Source organism: Ailuropoda melanoleuca, chromosome 8 (assembly GCF_002007445.2).
Source record: "Ailuropoda melanoleuca isolate Jingjing chromosome 8, ASM200744v2, whole genome shotgun sequence".
Classification (NCBI taxonomy): domain Eukaryota; kingdom Metazoa; phylum Chordata; class Mammalia; order Carnivora; family Ursidae; genus Ailuropoda; species Ailuropoda melanoleuca.
The window spans coordinates 100,028,890-100,046,714 of NC_048225.1; the positions used below are offsets into that span (position 1 = coordinate 100,028,890).

Sequence of the window (17,825 nt, forward strand, 5' to 3'; positions counted from 1 at the left end):
AAAGAAATGGATTGCTTTTCTACTATGAGGAGTGGTGTTTTCCTTCTGTAGTTTTTATAAATCATGTGTGATCAATGTAGGAATTCAGTGTTTGTGAATGTAGGCAGATGGCTTGCTTTAAAGTGTAACAGTGGTGTTACCAAGTTCATTTCGGAATTAAAAGGCACCTGCTCAGTGTGGTCTTTAGGACCTGGGAGTCACCCTGTGTTCCTTCTTGTTGAACTCGCTGCCATTCCTTTATACATACGATCCCCTAATTGCAGAAGCACTGAGGAAGTAGTGACTTCGTGAGTCCAGCTCGTAAAATGTCTATGTGACCTTTGTGTACTTCCTCATGTAATGGCCCGTGTGAATTGCCGAAGCAAGGTAGAAGTAAGCCAACAGAGCAACATTCGCATTGTTTAAAGAAGCATATAGATTCCAGATCGAGATTGGACAGAAGCACATTCAGAGTCCTCCAACTCCCAGCCATGGTTTCCAAGACAAACTGGGGGTATTGGGAAAACTGCAGCCCCCTTGGCTCTCAACCTCATTATTTTCATTGCTTTTGGTTATAAACTCCTTGAGAAGTGTTTCCTTTTCATCCTTGAATCCCTTCCAGCCCCAGCACAGTGCTCATGCGCAGCGATGAAGTCGGCTTTGCACTCTATAGACTTCCCCTAGACTTCATTTTCCTTATTTTCAAACCACATTTTGCCTTGAAAGAGCGAAGCTTTGAGTTTGAGGCAAGAACACTTAACGGCAAACTTTTGCAAAATGGGATTATGCTTCGTTCTTTGGATGGGTATTTCTAAAATTTACATCAATGAAAGTACCACTTCGCCTGTGAAAATAACAGTTTTTCACATGAAAAATAGCCTCTTTAGATCTTTGTATGTACCTCTGTGTCCCCCACCTTTCTGAAGGCAGGTGGTCACAATAAGGAAGAGGATGAGTCGTCCTACACACACACACACACCCCCGCCCCAGGCAGCCTCTGCACAATCTCTTTTTGAGCAATTAAAATAGTAGTGAGACATCCAGGGGCCACAGACTGATCTGCCATGTTCGGGCTGCTAGTGAGAAATGAGCAGGCAGTTCAGACAAAGTTGAATGGGGCCTTGGGGAACTGGGAGAGGACAGTGCTGCACAAATCCAGCTAACCTTGAGCACCTGGCTAGATCCTGCATTGGTGGAATATTTTAGGAATGTCCTATGAGTGAGTTATGATTATGATTTCTTATCTTCCAGGCTCTGAATTATAGTCAAGAAAGATTTTTAAAATATTTTTTGGCAGGGAAGAGCCCTAATTGGTCATAAAGAAATAATAGGAAAACAGTGCATGTTGGACCTGGAAACCCTTCACTTTCTCACTTGTGTGTTATGGCCAACATCATTAAGAGAAGGACATGTGACAGACTAATTGAGAAAACTTATGCTCATGTTGCTGCATTTTTATTATTCCCATTATCAGGACTCCACCCACACCGTAATACTGCTTTCTTAATACTAAATACAATACGGCACTAATTGTATGACCAGCTGTGTGAAAACAGAATTGTTGTATGATTGATGTGTTGTAATAATCCATCGCTAGGCCTGTATCTATCTATACAATCTGGAAACTGTTGGCCTGTTCAATTAAAAGATTGATCAACTTCATGAGTTTGCAGAGATACTTTGATATGAATCAACTAGCTTAGCACAACAAAATAGTCAACGAGCTCACTGCGTAGACACAGCATGTCCTTGACCCCTCAAGAATGCAGTCTGCATGGGCAGACACAGTTCTCCTTTCTCCAAAGAATACTCTCTCTCAAAGAACAGTGCTGTATGTGGAAAACGTAAATCATTTCTTCCTATAAATATGAATAAATATTACATCCCCTTGCTGTGTGATCCATACTTAGTACTCAATTTAAGTAATTAATTTTGCTTGTGTTTTAGTTTAACTTCTAGTGTGTGAATCCCAGGGGTAATGGAGATGAATGGGGTTCTCTCATTCTCTCTTTTTTGAGGGTGCTTACTTCCCCACCCTCACTTACCTCCATTAGAGAAGCAGTTCTTCAATCCAAAAGGTTTTTCTCCCATTTTACAATGAGAACAATGAGGACCATGGAATTCAATACATTGCATTTCACATCTCAGTCATCTTGTCAGGAACTTCTGATCTGTGTGTTGGGATAGCTGTGCTAGGCATAAATTCCCTCAGATCTCAGTTTGCTATCTTTCATCATTATATTCAGATAGAAATCCCAGAGTTAGAGAGTTTACTAAGAGTGAATAAAGGAACACTGCCTAGAAATATTGAAGACATAAAGAGATTGGCTTGGGACTGACCTACAGGGTCCTGACCTCATGGGGACAGATTCAAAAGGACAATCCATCTGTCTTAGGGAGTGTATAAGGGTGTGTGTTGAATGGGTGAGAAGAGGGCAGTGCAGCATCATAACCCACATTTTTTTCTCCCTGAATCTGGAATAGAAAGAATATGAAAGTAGCAGTAATGGGAAATATATTGTAAGGCACACCCACTTCACACACAGATGCAATAGAGCTAGGTATGGTATTGCTAAAAATCTAGGTTATATGATTTTGATTCCAGAATCATTTCCTTGCAGGTTGTGTAGGTTGTGTGTTTCATTTATTTTTTAAAGATCTGTCCATTTATTTGAGAGAGAGAGATGCGCACGGGTGCGAGAGAGCTGGGGAAGAGGCAGAGGTTGAGAATGCCCAAGCAGACTGCCCATTGAGTGCCTGGAGCCCCAGGTGAGAGTCGATCCCACGATCCATGAAACCATGACCAAGAGTCAGGTACTCAACCAACCGAGCCACCCAGGTCCCCCGGATGTTTACCTCTTTTAAATGGCCAGATCTGGGGAACTAAAAAATTGGTCAAAATTAGTGCTGTAGAGTATTGGTGAATAGTGTTCCTATGATAATGGTCCTCGTTTTTAGGTTTGGGCCCTTAGTTAGGCTCAGAAGTCCTGCACTCCACCCTGCCCAGCTGCAGGCAGGTGTAGAAAAGGGCACAAGCAACCAGGAGCTGCGTGATGACCTTTGGGTCTTCTGAGCCTGGGGCTAGACCAGAAAGGGGCCACCCGGCCTTTTCATTGATGACACACAGGGGCACCAAGAAGCCAGGTGCACCACTTGGGGGGTGGGGGGACAAGGCCAAAGGTTTTGAGAGGAGCTGGTCCCAAATGCTGCTCCAGCAGCCATGGCTGGGCGAAGGTGGTTTCCATGGACAGCTGGCAGATCGCCACTCATTCTGTTGTGACCAAATGGACACATCCTGATAAAGTTACATGGGGGCTACTAGGACAAAGGCCTCAGGATCAAATTAAGTTAATATTTGCCTAAGTACCTTGAGAGAAAAATCTAGTCTATGGTATCATGTAATAATTTGCTGATTTTCCAAAATAAGAAGAGCGTGTAATCTTGTTTCTCTAGGTTCCTTCTCCATCTTGATTCTAGTTTACGCAGAAGAACCTTGTTCTTATCTAAGTTGGGGCATAAAACAGACCCCCTTGGATTAAATCAATGCCCGGTCTTAGTTCATCTTCCATCCAAGTCACCTTCATAGTCTTTCCCCCAAAATAGGAAAGATCCTCTGTCTCGATTTTATATCCAGATAATTCCAAGGTTCTATCATTTGTTATCCGTGTTTTTTGTATTTCCAAAAGCCTTTATTTTTCAAAACACAAACTTCTTTACATTTGAAATAAATTAAATCACGATCAATTTCTTTCCTTGCAAGAAAGAAACTGAGACAGTGTTCTATTAAAAAAAATAAACTTGCAGAGAAGGAATAAGATTGTTCTTTATTCCCATGGAAGAAAGCATAGTCACCGGGCCCTGGGCTAGGATTCAGAATACCTGGATTCCCATTCTATGTGTGGCACCTGAGTAACCACAGCCCACCTGGCCTGGGTTTTCTGTTCTATAAAATGAAATAGTTGAACTAAAAGTGGTTGCTAGGTCCTTTTAGCCCTGATCAAGCAAATATTAACTGAGCACTCACTGTCTTCCCAGGACCAGTGTGTGATTCAGGATGTACCAGTATGGGGGTACCCTCAATTCAGACAGTGCAAGGGGATGCCATTCATAGTGCCCCAGACAGGAAATTAGATGGGAACTATTAGCGTTCTTATTAACAGGCTGAGTTTGGAGCACTGGAATGACTATCTCCCAGTATACACTATTGAGAGGTTTTTCACAAAGCAGAAATTATTTGGGTTACCTAGAAATAACCATCCCACACTTGGGGCTGACCCCTTGAGTCTGGGAGCTCTTTCCTCAATTGCTACCACTTTCTGTGAATCCATTTCTGAGTATCTCTGAAGGCATGGATTGACCTTACACTTAGCTCTGTGACCTGATGGGAGAATATAAAGTGTATAGGATGAGAGTAGGTTGTCCACATGTCTCTGGGGAGCTGGGTAGAGGAATTCGCCCAGGAGCCTTTGTGCCCAGTGAATTCCCATCACTGGGTGGTCCTTAGGGACCTCTCCTTTGCCTCTGCCCTAATTTCAGTTGTATTTTTGGTGAGTGGTATTTAGGCCACTTGGGTTCTTTCCTCCTTTCTTTGGCTAACTGCCTGATTGAAACAGCCAGCCAAAAAGGACCCAAGGACATTGTAGTCTCTGACAACTCTTTCTGGCTTTGAAATTTAGTCTGCGAAGGACGAAGTTCCATTAAGACCTTAAGGGTCGCCGAGCATGCTCACTAGAATACCCTCAGCTTCTCCCTTTCTTCTCCACGCTGGCATTCCAAGGACTCCAACTGTGTGCCCCTTTCACAAGTTGCACGGCAGCCAGAACATTCCTTAATTTATGTCTTAGTCACTGATGTCCAGATAACGGACCTACTGCACACCTGGAGTCATGTGGCTGCTGGTAGTGTTGCCTTCAAGGCAGGATCTAGAAAATGAATACGAATATCTTTTTTTTTTTAAGGTTTTATTTATTTATTTGACAGAGATAGAGACAGCCAGCGAGAGAGGGAACATTCCTTAATTTATGTCTTAGTCACTGATGTCCAGATAACGGACCTACTGCACACCTGGAGTCATGTGGCTGCTGGTAGTGTTGCCTTCAAGGCAGGATCTAGAAAATGAATACGAATATCTTTTTTTTTTTAAGGTTTTATTTATTTATTTGACAGAGATAGAGACAGCCAGCGAGAGAGGGAACACGCAGGGGGAGTGGGAGAGGAAGAAGCAGGCTCATAGCGGAGGAGCCTGATGTGGGGCTCGATCCTATAATGCCGGGATCATGCCCTGAGCCGAAGGTAGACGCTTAACGACTGCGCCACGCAGGCGCCCCCAGAATACGAATATTCTGAAAATGATAATCATATTCACAAATGCTTTCTGGACATTCCAGCCCAGCTAACAGAAAATATATTCATCCTTCAAGGGTTTTGTCTTCATTGCTTAAATAATATCTGCCTGTTGGACATGTGAGTAACATTGCCTTAATTATACAGAAGAGATTTCCAAACTAAGAGAACAGGAAACAGATAGTGGTCATAAATGGAACAATACCCAGCAAGAGAAAGCATTGGAAAATATTTCACATCAGTCTGCCTTAAAATATTTTTCTTTTCTCATTCATCAGCCTTTTCCATCACCTGAAATTTGTTCGTTTGTACTTCAGTTTGCGTCTCCTGTATTTTGCCTTCTTTTTTGTATTTAGCGTGAGGTTTAACTAGCGTTATTTGGCTGTCTGCCATGTGCCAGTCACTGAGCTAGGCACATTTACATTTATATCATTTAACAAACGTAATGGCTGTGAGAGCAGCTGACATTTAAGGAGTTTGAATTCTTTGCCCAAAGTTACATGGCAAGAGCGCCAAGATAGGAACCCATGTTTCCAAGCTGCAAAGCCCATATATTTCCTTTACAGTGTCTCATGGTCCTGACCTCTGCTATTCATGAAGGGGCCTAAAATATATACCTTCTCTCCATTTCTGGATTGTCTCAGTTTATCTTTGGAAAACAGACCATCAGAAATTTGTGCTCCAGGACCAGATTATCTTGTGGCCTCTTAACATTGCCTTTGGCTTTAAAAGGAACCACCTCTGTGAAGCTAAATGTTGTGTGTACTTGAGGATGTGGTTGGAGCCTTGCTTACTGCATCATCTCGAATCCTCCTTGGAAAACTCCCGGAGAAATTTCTCTCAGGAGTCCAATACTACAATAGGCTGTTTTGCAAGTAACTGGTTTTATTTCATGCATACTACAAATCATGTCAGTAATGGTGTTCTGCCTGCAAGGAAGCAAAGTGTGGCCCATTTCCAGTAACTGAAACAAACTTTATGAAGCTGATTGTCGAGACCGAGCCTAGTCTTTTCTTCAGCTTGTTATTCTACTTTTATTTTCCTTGTATCTCCATTTTCTCATTTATTCCATTCATCTTTTATTATGTGTACATATAAAGTGCTTCACGTATTTTAAGGATATGGCATTTTATACATGTCTATAAAATAACTCTATAATAAATAAATATAATAAGTTGAGTTATACATATAACTTATATATCTATTTCAGACACACACATAGCATTTATCTATATAAATATATATGTATTCATTTTCAAATTATTGGTTCCACTTTATTCGCTACCTTATATGCTAATTACTTGGCATGAATTTGTCTTGTTTGTTCAGTTCATTTGTAAGTTCCTTAAGGATAAGGTCTTAAATTCATTCAGGTCTCAGTAACACCCAGCTATGTGTTGTTTTATTTATTGTTGACTGGGATATGTCCATAGTCTGACAAGAGAAGTGACTCCTGGGGTAATCCTGCCCTCATCTATACCATCCTTTGTAATACCCGTCACACAAAACCTGGGGCCGAGCTGGCCATAGTTGTTCTAATGCCTGTCTTCTTTACTTTGCACAAGTCCACAACTGCGCGGAGGAATCACACCATCATGCTGAGTCATCATGTCAAAGCAACTCTTAGGGGAAGTATTGACAGAGGTAACTTTCTGTGAGTGGCAGAAACTCCCTTTCCCCCATCTCTTTATATATGGACATGCTTTGACTTCAAAGCAGTGGAATGTGATTGTATTCCATAAGCCAAAAGGAAAAATTGTCTCATTACTGTTTTGTGTCCACCTTAATCAGATCACATAAATTATATGTGGATGTATTTGAGAACTTAAACAGGAAAGACTACCGGCATTGCTGTGTGCACATTCCTCTTTGCCCCCCAGATATGATGAACTTACTGTTAGCTTATAAGTAATTGATATTTCAACAAGAAACTTTTTGAAGTGTGGGGTGAAAGGGGTCCCTGGGTGGCTTAGTCGGTTGAACATCTGACTCTTGGTTTCAGCTCAGGTCCTGATCTCTGGGTTGTGGACTTGAGCCCCAAGTGGGGCTCCATGGTCAGTGGGGAGTTTGCTTGGAATTCTGTCCCTCTCCCTCCCCCTCTTCCCCTCTCCCTGCTCATGCTGTCTCTCTCTGTCTCTCAAATAAATAAATTAAATAAATAAATAAATAAATAAAATCTTAAAAATCAAGAGGGATAAAAGCTGGGAAAATTTTGTCCTTTGGTTTGACAAATTCTGAGACTATAGCTACTATTCTGTGTGAAAGAAATTGGCTGAATTCCATTATGTTGTCATGATACAACATAATTCAAGTGATATTTATAATGTACACACTCTGTGCAGTATTATCTCCAGACCTCAAAGATGTCTCCCATGTATGTAATTACCTCGCATTTATATAAATGAAAAAAAATCACATTGATATTAGCACATCTTTGTAGAAAATAATACTACATGTGGGTGTGAGGGTGGCTCAGTCTGTGAAGCATCTGACTTCAGCTCGGGGCATGATCTCAGGGTCCTGGGATTGAGCCCCAGTCCAGCTTCCTCCTCAGTAGGGAGTCTGCTTGTCCGTTTCCCTCTGCCTTTCTCCTGGCTCGTGCTCTCTTTCAGCCTCTCCCTCCCTCTCTCTCTCTTTTATTTTTATTTTATTTTTTAAAGATTTTATTTATTTGTTCAACAGAGAGCAAAAGCAGGAGGAGCGGCAGAGGGAGAAGCAGACTCCCTGCTGAGCAGAGAGCCTAACATGGGACTCGATCCCAGGACCCTGAGATCCTGACCCGAGTCGAAGGCAGACGCTCAACCAGAGCCACCCAGGCATCCCTCTCTCTCTCTAATTTTTAAAGATTTTATTTATTTATTTATTTGAGACAGAGAGAATGAGCGGGGGGTAGTAGCAGAGGGAGAGGGAGAAGCAGACTCCTTGCTGAGCAGGGAGCCTGATGTGGGACTTCTAGGACCTGGGTTCATCACCTGAGCCGAATGCAGATGCTTAACTGACTGAGGCACCCAGGCGCCCCCCCCCAACCTCTCTGTCTCTCTCAAATACATAAATAAAATCTTTAAAAAAAGAATGCTGCATGTGACATCCCTGCAGATGCACCAGGCATATGAATGTTCTGGACAAATGAAACTTACCTTTGGACATGTTAGACTTCAAGAGAAATTTAATAATTTTTTTTTACGATTTTATTTATTTATTTGTCAGAGAAAGGAGAGAGAGCACAAGCAGGGGGAGTAGTAGAGGGAGAAGCAGGCTCCCTGCTGAGCAAGGAGCCTGATGCGGGACTTGATCCCAGGGTCCTGGGATCATGACCTAAGCCAAAGGTGGACGCTTAACTGACTGAGCCACCCAGACATCCCAAGAAATTCAATAATTTTTGACAGAAGACCTCTAACACAAATCACACCATTCTCCGACTTCTTAAATAGCAGATTTGTTGAGTCTGTTCCTGATGACTCATCATGGCTGTGAGTGGCTGCTGTTGGACCCTGGCTTACAGAGTGGTTCCCTTTGAGGTTCCTTGGTTTGGGGCCTCTGGCTGCCCCGCTGAGTGACTCTGGATTAAGTGTTCCAGAAGTAGAGGCCAGTCTGTTTTATTTTCTGTCTTCTCCCTGTGCTGACAGCCATCTTATTCATTTCCCAGCCACACTCCACTCTTCACTTGGCACCTATTTATGAGGAGGTGGGGCAAGGCTGAGGTGGCCCCACTTCCCTGGAGATGAAGGCTATGAGCTGTATGGCAGCCATTTACCTCTCTTTACTTCCTCATTTTCTGACCACCCCAGGCCTCCCTAGGCTGAAGGATAGGCAGGCACATTGGTCAGTGACTGTTCCCAGCGTACACTAGTAAGGGAGGTCTGGTTCGGTAGACATCTCAGAAGGGAAATCTAGAGAATTTGGAAGAGGTTCATGTCCAGAGGTTTGTGTCTATGTGTTCCTCCCTTTTTGAAAGAAATATTCCTGGTGACTGTGTATATGTTGAATTAGAACAAAAGGGAGAAGCAGGAAGACTTACTGAGATCCTAGATTCTGTGGGCTGTTGGGCACGACCCAGATGGAAGGTGAAATGGGTATAACGGGAAGGGGTTGGTGGAATGGAAAGAAGGAGCAGATACCATACAGTGAAACCCCTCTGCCTCCTGCTTCCATCACCTGAGCAGTTAGCTCGCAGGGGGAGAAAACAGTCCTTTGGTGCTCCACTAGAGAAGCACAGAAAGGGGCCAGGAGAGCTCAGTTCCCTGGGGCTGTGTTTACAGGCTTGTCTTTCTGTTACGAAGCAGCCCAACGAGAAAGTGCCCTGGAGGGACCACAGTGATCTCCAAGCAGGGGGGAACTCCTGGTCATAAATCTCTGGGGTATTGCCACCATTGACAGGGGAGTCTTACTGGCTGTTAGTTCTCTCGTACGGTATTGTTTTTAGTGCTTGTTTAATCATGGTTAATGTGAAATCATTTTTTCTTGGACTTTGTAGCAGTTTATGACGGAGGCTGCAGGTACTCAGCAGCGTTCTTTATAAAAACAGTAAAGGGTTAAAGTAGTTATGTGTCTGCCTTGCCCAGGGCAGGTTCTCACTCAGATGTGCAGAGTTGATTTTGATTTGACTTGGTTTTGATTTTTCTCTCCCTGCTTCTGAATACACTTTTACAAATGCCGCCATTGTCACAAAAGGAAGACTAAAAAAATGGACGTCCTTTTCAAGGGATTTTTTTTCCCTTTTTGCCAGAAAGAAAAAAAAATGAAATAATAGCTGTTCTTTATTTGTAATGATTGCGAAGAATCCTCACATCATTTTTAAATACTTTGTTCCAAGAGCTGTTTTACCAGAAGCTACTGAGTTCAGTGAGTGATTCTACAAGGTTGAGTCCTGCATTCAAGGGCCCTCTTCTCGGAAGCTTCCCTGACCCCCTGGGAGGTGAAGTAGGGTAAAGTGGTCCTCACCTTCTACACATGGAATTATAACAGCAGACTTATACTTCTGTCTCCTTTCCTTGGACTGTGAGTTTCTCAGAGGCAGGGATCCTGTCCTAGTCACCTCTGTTCCTCCCCTACCAAGTTTCTAACAAAGGCCTAGAGCACCAGACTTAATGATCAGAAGTAAGAAATGGGTTCACGTCTACTTTTAAATGACCAGTCCATGTCAGTAGAATGTGTTCCTTAAACTATCTTAAAGTTTAACCACAGTCATTCGTGATGTCAGTTTTCAGATCCACCTGCAAGAGGGAAAGCGAAATCACAGTGTAGTTGCCAGACTCTTAAAAGGTAAAGGGGAGAGGGCAACAGAAAGGTTTTGATAAGTGAAGTGCAGGCTTGAGAAAGTTCTACACATTTTTCTTTTTCTAATCGTTTGCCCAAATTCACTGTTCTTCTGAGAAAGCACACGTCTCTAATGATTAACATTCTGGGTTGTGGGAAGTGTGCTTCATTGACAATATGTGGCTTGTATTCCTTTACACACTCATGTGTAACGTCAGTATAAATAGTTTCTGTGATGAGTAACTAGGTTTCTGAGATAAGTCCTTCCTTTTAGTACAGCTGATAACACAGGATTATATGAGGTGGTATGGCTAACTAGTGAGAGGTTTTGATATATCATGGAAATTGCACTCATTCGGTCCCCCTTCTGGCTCCCCAGATGGTACCCCAAATTGTTCATTGACAGCATTAATACCTGGAGAATTTACTCAAAAGCAGTGGATTATTTTTCTCCTTTTCCCCCCACCCTCCACCCTGTGTCATCTATAACTCTTGTTTTCCAAAGAAAAAAATAATCTTCAAAATTGCCAGCTTTTCTTATCTGGAGATAAGGAACAAGTCGGTCATCGAATTTACCCCGTGATTTTATTCATAGAGCTGCATAAAAACTTTGTCACCCAAAGCACCGTGAAGCTGCTTACTCACCAATTTCAAGATAACATGAAATATTACATAATCAATTATGGAAAATAATGAAATGGAATGTTGGCATGGAAAGCCCCCTCAGAGAGTGTTAAAACAAGGAATCAGTCGCTCTGGAGGAGTGTTAAAATTACAATCCGTCAAGAAGTCTTTACTATGAAGGGCCAGCCGTGGGTCCAGACGTGCCAGCACACGTGGGAAGGGTCAGATGCGTGTTCCTGGGGTGCTCATTGTGGGTAAACATGATGGTTTATTCCACAAACATGGAAGGACTTGTTTGCTTATCTTTTGGGCTAGGTACCAAAGATACACAGGTGAAAAAGCAGAAACCTTGCAGAGGGGAAGGCAATTCAGTCATTTGTTTTTTCTCTTAACAAGCATTTATAAGATGCATCTTTTTTTCTTTTTCTTTTCTTTTTCTTTTTTTTTTTTTTTGCCGGGTGCTGTGGTTTTCACTGTGGGAGCTGCTGCTGAAGGGTGCACCCCAGTCCTCAAGGAGGGCAGACAGATAAACAAGCAATTGCGGTACTTTGCAAAAAGAGGGAGACGACAACAAAGATCCTACGTCAGACACAAAGGAAGAAATGATGACATGTACAGCACAGAATAGTGAAGTGCTAATTATGGGAAATAGACGTATTTACCTATTCTTGCCATTTCTGAGGCAGAAGAGAAACCAGGAAATACGCGGATTTTAAAAGCCTGTCTGTCTTCTTAACTGCCTCTGGACATAGGCAGCAGTGGGCAGAAGTGGGGATGAAAAACTATCCAGCCCCTTAGTAAGAAATTTACAGAGGATGCGTGAAAGCAAAACCTTCATTTCTTCCTTGGTAATCGGCCGGCACTCCCTACCCCCCGCCATATACAGTTAGGCATAAAATCTGAAAAGGATACACCCATTCTTTTTCTGAACATGAGACAAAAATTTGTCTTTGTTTGGAAGTGTGTCTCAACGTCCCAAAAGAAAAGAAGGCCAGGAGAAGTCAGATTCTGTCTTACGATTAGAACATGGCTTGATGCTGGAAAACTGTTACGGTAGTATTTCTGTCCTGTTAATAGATGAAAATAAGGGACCATCATATGCAAATGAAGAGGAAGAAACCCTTAATGACATAGCTCCCAAACTTATGCTGCCTTTTAATTTTCACTCTCCTTTTCTCCTTCTGTGTGGCCAGCACATAATCTCTCAGCTCTTTCATCTTTCCAAAATGGGAACGATAAGGGTACTTTGAGGAGTCTGTATTTCCCCACCCATTTTGAAATTATTTGCAGCATGAACATGTATAATAATTGTTTCTGGGGAGACAATTTCAGAGCGGAGTATTTTAGGTTTCCTTGAAAAGAGTGATAAATAACTGAAGCTTCCTAGCTCTGTCTCTCTGACACACCCCCTCCCCAAAACCCAAAAAACGTACAGTGGAATCAAATTGTCATCACAGTCTGATAAATTTGAAATAAGTTGCCGGCCGTGTTTTTGCTGAAATAAGAACATAATAGAACCCAGGAGAGCAAAGTATGCTTTGTTTTGAAATCACCCCAAGCATCTGGAGAGACAGTTCCTGGAATGTGCCCTGCATGCTACAACATGTACGTTTTTGGGACATTTGGCCACAGCGTCTTGTGACAGCAGTTCGTGGAGAACGTTTAGGTGGACATACATCAGCAGCTGCCCAAAGCCTGACTCACAACACCACACAACACGGGGATTCGCCTTAGAGAAGACATGACCTCCTCCTGTCACTAAACCACTAGGTGGGGTTTGGGTGAACACTGTCCCCCGTGAGAGTCATTTTCACAAGGTGGGGGCTGCATTTGTCATGCTCACCATTATATCCCAGGTCTCGTACTCATTGCTGCCAAATAATCAGCTCTTAAAAGGACCTATTTACTTTATGAATGAAATTCTTTTTTTTCTAAAGATTAATGAATTTTTGAAGATTTTTCTAAAGATTAATTTTTAAAGATTTTAAAAATTAATTAATTTTATTTTTTTAATTTTTTATTTATTTATTCTTTNCCAGGTCTCGTACTCATTGCTGCCAAATAATCAGCTCTTAAAAGGACCTATTTACTTTATGAATGAAATTCTTTTTTTTCTAAAGATTAATTTTTAAAGATTTTTCTAAAGATTAATTTTTAAAGATTTTAAAAATTAATTACTTTTAAAGATTTTTATTTATTTAGAGAAAGAGCACAAGCGTGGGGTAGCAGCAGAGGCAGAGGGAGGAGGAGAAGCAGACTTCCTGCTGAGCAGGGAGCCCGACACGGGGCTCGATCCCAGGACTCGGGGATCATGACCTGAGCCAGAGGCAGATGCTTAAATGAGCTGAGCCACCGAGGCACCCTTCGTTTATTTTAGAGAGACAGAGAGTTGGGGAAGGAACTGAGGGGGAGAATCTTCAAGCAGACTCCCACCGAGCATGCAGCCTGACTCGGGGCTCCATCCCACAACCCATGAGATCACAACCTGAGAGAAAACCATGAGTCAGCTGCTTAACCGACTGAGGCGCCCATGAATGAAATTCTTTTGGTCAGAATAGACTAACTAGTGCAAAGTATTTCTGGTCCAGATGTTTGGGGATGTGTTTTCCTGATCACGGAGCCTGACTGTAGTTTTGTGTAGTTTCAATACTACTGCTTTTCTCCTTCTCCACAGAATCAGTGCGGTCCATCAAGGGTGGGCCCTCTGTTGTTTCTTCATTTGTGTATTGTTTTACACTTTACGAAGGGGATTTCTCATCCACTATCTTTTTTTTTTTTTTAAAGATTTTATTTATTTATTTATTTGACAGAGATAGAGACAGCCAGCGAGAGAGGGAACACAAGCAGGGGGAGCGGGAGAGGAAGAAGCAGGCTCATAGCAGAGGAGCCTGACGTGGGGCTCGATCCCATAACGCTGGGATCACGCCCTGAGCCGAAGGCAGACGCTTAACTGCTGTGCCACCCAGGCGCCCCTCTCATCCACTATCTTATTTCATCTTCACAAAAGCTGCCTCATATATTTTTAGGTGAGAAAATAAGTTTTAGAGAATTAAGTGGTTTGACTAAGCTCTCACCACTGGAAAGTATAGAACTGAGTCTTGAATCCTTGTATGAGTTCAGTGCTCCCTTGACTACATCCACTATGTCCTGGTNGCGGGAGAGGAAGAAGCAGGCTCATAGCAGAGGAGCCTGACGTGGGGCTCGATCCCATAACGCTGGGATCACGCCCTGAGCCGAAGGCAGACGCTTAACTGCTGTGCCACCCAGGCGCCCCTCTCATCCACTATCTTATCATCTTCACAAAAGCTGCCTCATATATTTTTAGGTGAGAAAATAAGTTTTAGAGAATTAAGTGGTTTGACTAAGCTCTCACCACTGGAAAGTATAGAACTGAGTCTTGAATCCTTGTATGAGTTCAGTGCTCCCTTGACTACATCCACTATGTCCTGGTCTCATGAAAATAAAGTTAGTCCTAAGTTCCTATCAGTACTAATGAATGTATGAGTGGAAACTTCCTGAGAATCGGCCAGCTACTCACAATTCCATTGAATGGCCACTTAAAAACGAATTTGTTCAAAGTAAGTCAAATTAATTTCATTTGGAAAATTCTAGCACCTCCTGATGTAATTTGGAGACAGCCTAGAGCTTGAGAGAGAGAAAGAGAATGTTTTAGGCATACCACTTTACTTCTCTGAGTCCTATTTTCTCATCTGTAAATTGAATATAATGATACCAGTTTGGCTCACTTCAAGGTGTTACTTTTATAAATACACAGTATATGTCTAAATATGGCCACCGCATTTGGAAAAACCGGGGTCTTTGGCTGGTATCCATTACAAAATGAAGAGCACACTGTTACGAGTAGCCGTAACCATGGATCAGTATGCTCGTCACACTCAGACCGTGGGTATGCGAACTGTACGTGAAATAAGTACGGCTTTGTCACGGAAGAACGTAGTCCCCCGGAGGACAAGATGAAATAAGAATAAAATGCCCACTGTGACACAGCACATTGCATTTTAACCCTCACGGCAGTCCTGTGAGGGAGGTAATGTTCTTGGTTCATTCTCCAGTTATGGAAACTGTGGTTTAGAGAGTTTGTGGGAAAATCGTCCAAATAAAAAAGCAAATGTAGATTAACCTCAGGACCGTCGCTCTCTTCAAAGTCTAGCACAGTTTGGACTCGGAGTTAACCCTGGTGACAGATAATGGCGGTGTGTCCCTATCTTCCAAAGTCATTTGTGCTGGCACGCTAATTGTCTTTTCTATAAATCTTCTCAGTTTGGCAGCTTGCTCACATCTGTGTACTAGTTTAGCTTTGGGTCAATGTATTAAACTCTAGACACATAAGCACAGGCTATTTGGGGTCATTCTGATGGGGTCTACTGTTGACGGTGTGAGGCGCCTGGACCTCCCACAAGCAAATCTAATAGCTCTGTTAACATTAGACAGAGCGAACTAATGGAGGGCCTTTTCCTAGCAGCTCATTGATTATGAATACTCCTCTTAAGTATTCATATGTGGCCTAAAAAGTATTTGTCCAAATGAAGATAATGATTTTCAGGAGCAGCGATGTAAATTCTGAGCATTTGCACCATGGCGACCATTGGCGGAGACTTCTAGCTTATAGCGAGGCCTCTTATGTAGAAAATTATGGTAAAACAAAAAATGTAGTGAATAACAATGTCATATTTTTTTCCTATTTCTTTTATAGGTTGATGACCAAATGAAGCTGCTTCAGAATTGCTGGAGTGAGCTCTTAATTCTCGACCACATTTACCGACAAGTGGTACACGGAAAGGAAGGATCCATCTTCCTGGTTACTGGGCAACAAGTGAGTATAGAGACCCCCCCGCCCCCCAAAAACGTCTTTTTATTAAGCATGTTCAGAATGACAGGAATTTAACTAGGTCAGAAGCACTCTGGTGCTTTGAAAGGGAAAGATGGGCTGCAAATAATTTAGAAAAGCTGACTTGGTGCACTCTGTTCCTACACCGATGATTACGGTTGAACTTGTAAAAGCAAAACATAATCACAAACATTCTGCTGCTTTTTCTCTGCTGGGATTGAAAGTTGTGCTTTGAAGGGTCAAAACAGCTGCTAAATCAGAATTAATGATGAACACCCAGCAGTTTTTCCTCGAGTTTCTGCATCAATCTAACCACACTTGTTTTGTCAGCTCTTAAAAAAGAAGCTTGTACATTGTGTAATTCTTACTATTGTGCATTATGGGAGTGGAAGAGACTGATTCAAATATCATATGTAAACTAAATATTTGGCATAAGGGACAGAAGTTCCAGTTTTCAAGAGCCAGCCATCATTCAAAAGGAAAATAGAAAAAATGACTGTTAGTTCTTACGCCTTTCTGAATAGATATTTGGTTAGTCAATAGATATTTATGGAACGTCCAACACTGTGCCAGCCACTATTCTAGGGCCTTGGCGTGCATTAGTGTACAACACAGAGAAAGACCCTGTCCTCGTGATGCTTACCATTGTAGCAGGGAGAAGCTGACCATAACGAATCATCTTATAACAAACCTAGATACAAGAAATGTATAATGTATTAGAGCTCAAAGTGCTGGTGAATAAAAGATGAAAAGAAAAAAAAAGAACGTGCTGTGCAAAGGGGGGATCTGCACACATCTATGGGGGTAGGTTGCATCCTGACCCAAGGATGGCTGTGTTCAGTAAGAGTAGTTGGTTTGGTCTTAAGGAGAAGGTGATTTTTTAGCAAAGACTTGAAGGAGGAGAGATCGGTGTTGGCTTCACGGATATCTGGGGAAGTGAAAGTACTCAATGGACCTAAATCCAACTTTATAGGATTCTGGAATGTCCCTCCCAGTTCTTAGGCTTCATTCAATAACTGATGTGTTATTAAAATAAATGCATGGAACATAGTGATTCCCTAAGTCCACTGGGTCATTCCTATTCAGGCATTGCAGCAGCGTTCAGCAATGCTTCCATACTTCAGTACTCCGGCCCCGTGATCTTTTACATCCAGCCATAAATGTTTATGTGCTGTGAAACCACAGCAGTGCATATTTGAAAATGAAAGGCTGTCTCCACACCATTTGCTGTATTATTAATAAATCACATTTTCCCAATCAAATTAAAGGCAAGCTCTATTTCAGAGTTTTTGCAAATTGGATCAATTCAACCATCTCCGTCACTATCTGGTCCCTGCTTTCTGTACATCTCAGGAGAAAAGCCTTCCAGACGAGAAAATAAAGTCTCATGGGCTTAACTTCCTATACTTCCAAATTTTTGTTCAGCATTTTCATCCAGTGACCCAAGTCTTTGGAGGAAATGTACCCATTTCCAGAGTCTAATCATTGGGTATGCGTCCCAATCCTCGCTCCCCCCCACTCCCCCCTCTCCCGCCCAGCCCTACCTAACTAGGAACTGCATTAGAAGGAGCCTCAGCCCACAAATTAATTTGATTTCATTTCCTTCTGAGTTTCAGAAATCAAATGGGTTTGTGCCATTCTTTCTCAAAGCACTTCCATTCTTGCTCTTTAGAAATACTTCTTATTTCACATTTCATTTTGCCTTAAGTGCTGCCCCTGGGTAAAGGTAATTAGCATTTAAAAAGTAGAGAAAGTGCATTTCTTGTCTCTCTGA

At 42.2% G+C, this 17,825-nt stretch overlaps 1 protein-coding gene across 8 annotated transcripts in view; it reads left to right on the forward strand.

The window, feature by feature from the left end:
* Window positions 1-17,825, forward strand: part of NR5A2 (nuclear receptor subfamily 5 group A member 2) — a 134,211-nt gene that overhangs the window by 57,645 nt on the left and 58,741 nt on the right. For all 8 annotated transcript variants that reach the window (XR_004627328.1, XM_019794525.2, XM_002914613.4 and 5 more), the window contains one exon: window positions 15,917-16,036. Coding sequence is in view for 7 of the 8 variants with exons in the window: in XM_019794525.2 (XP_019650084.1) it covers window positions 15,917-16,036 (120 nt within the window). In the remaining variant the exon portion in view is untranslated. The remainder of the gene's footprint in view (window positions 1-15,916; window positions 16,037-17,825) is intronic.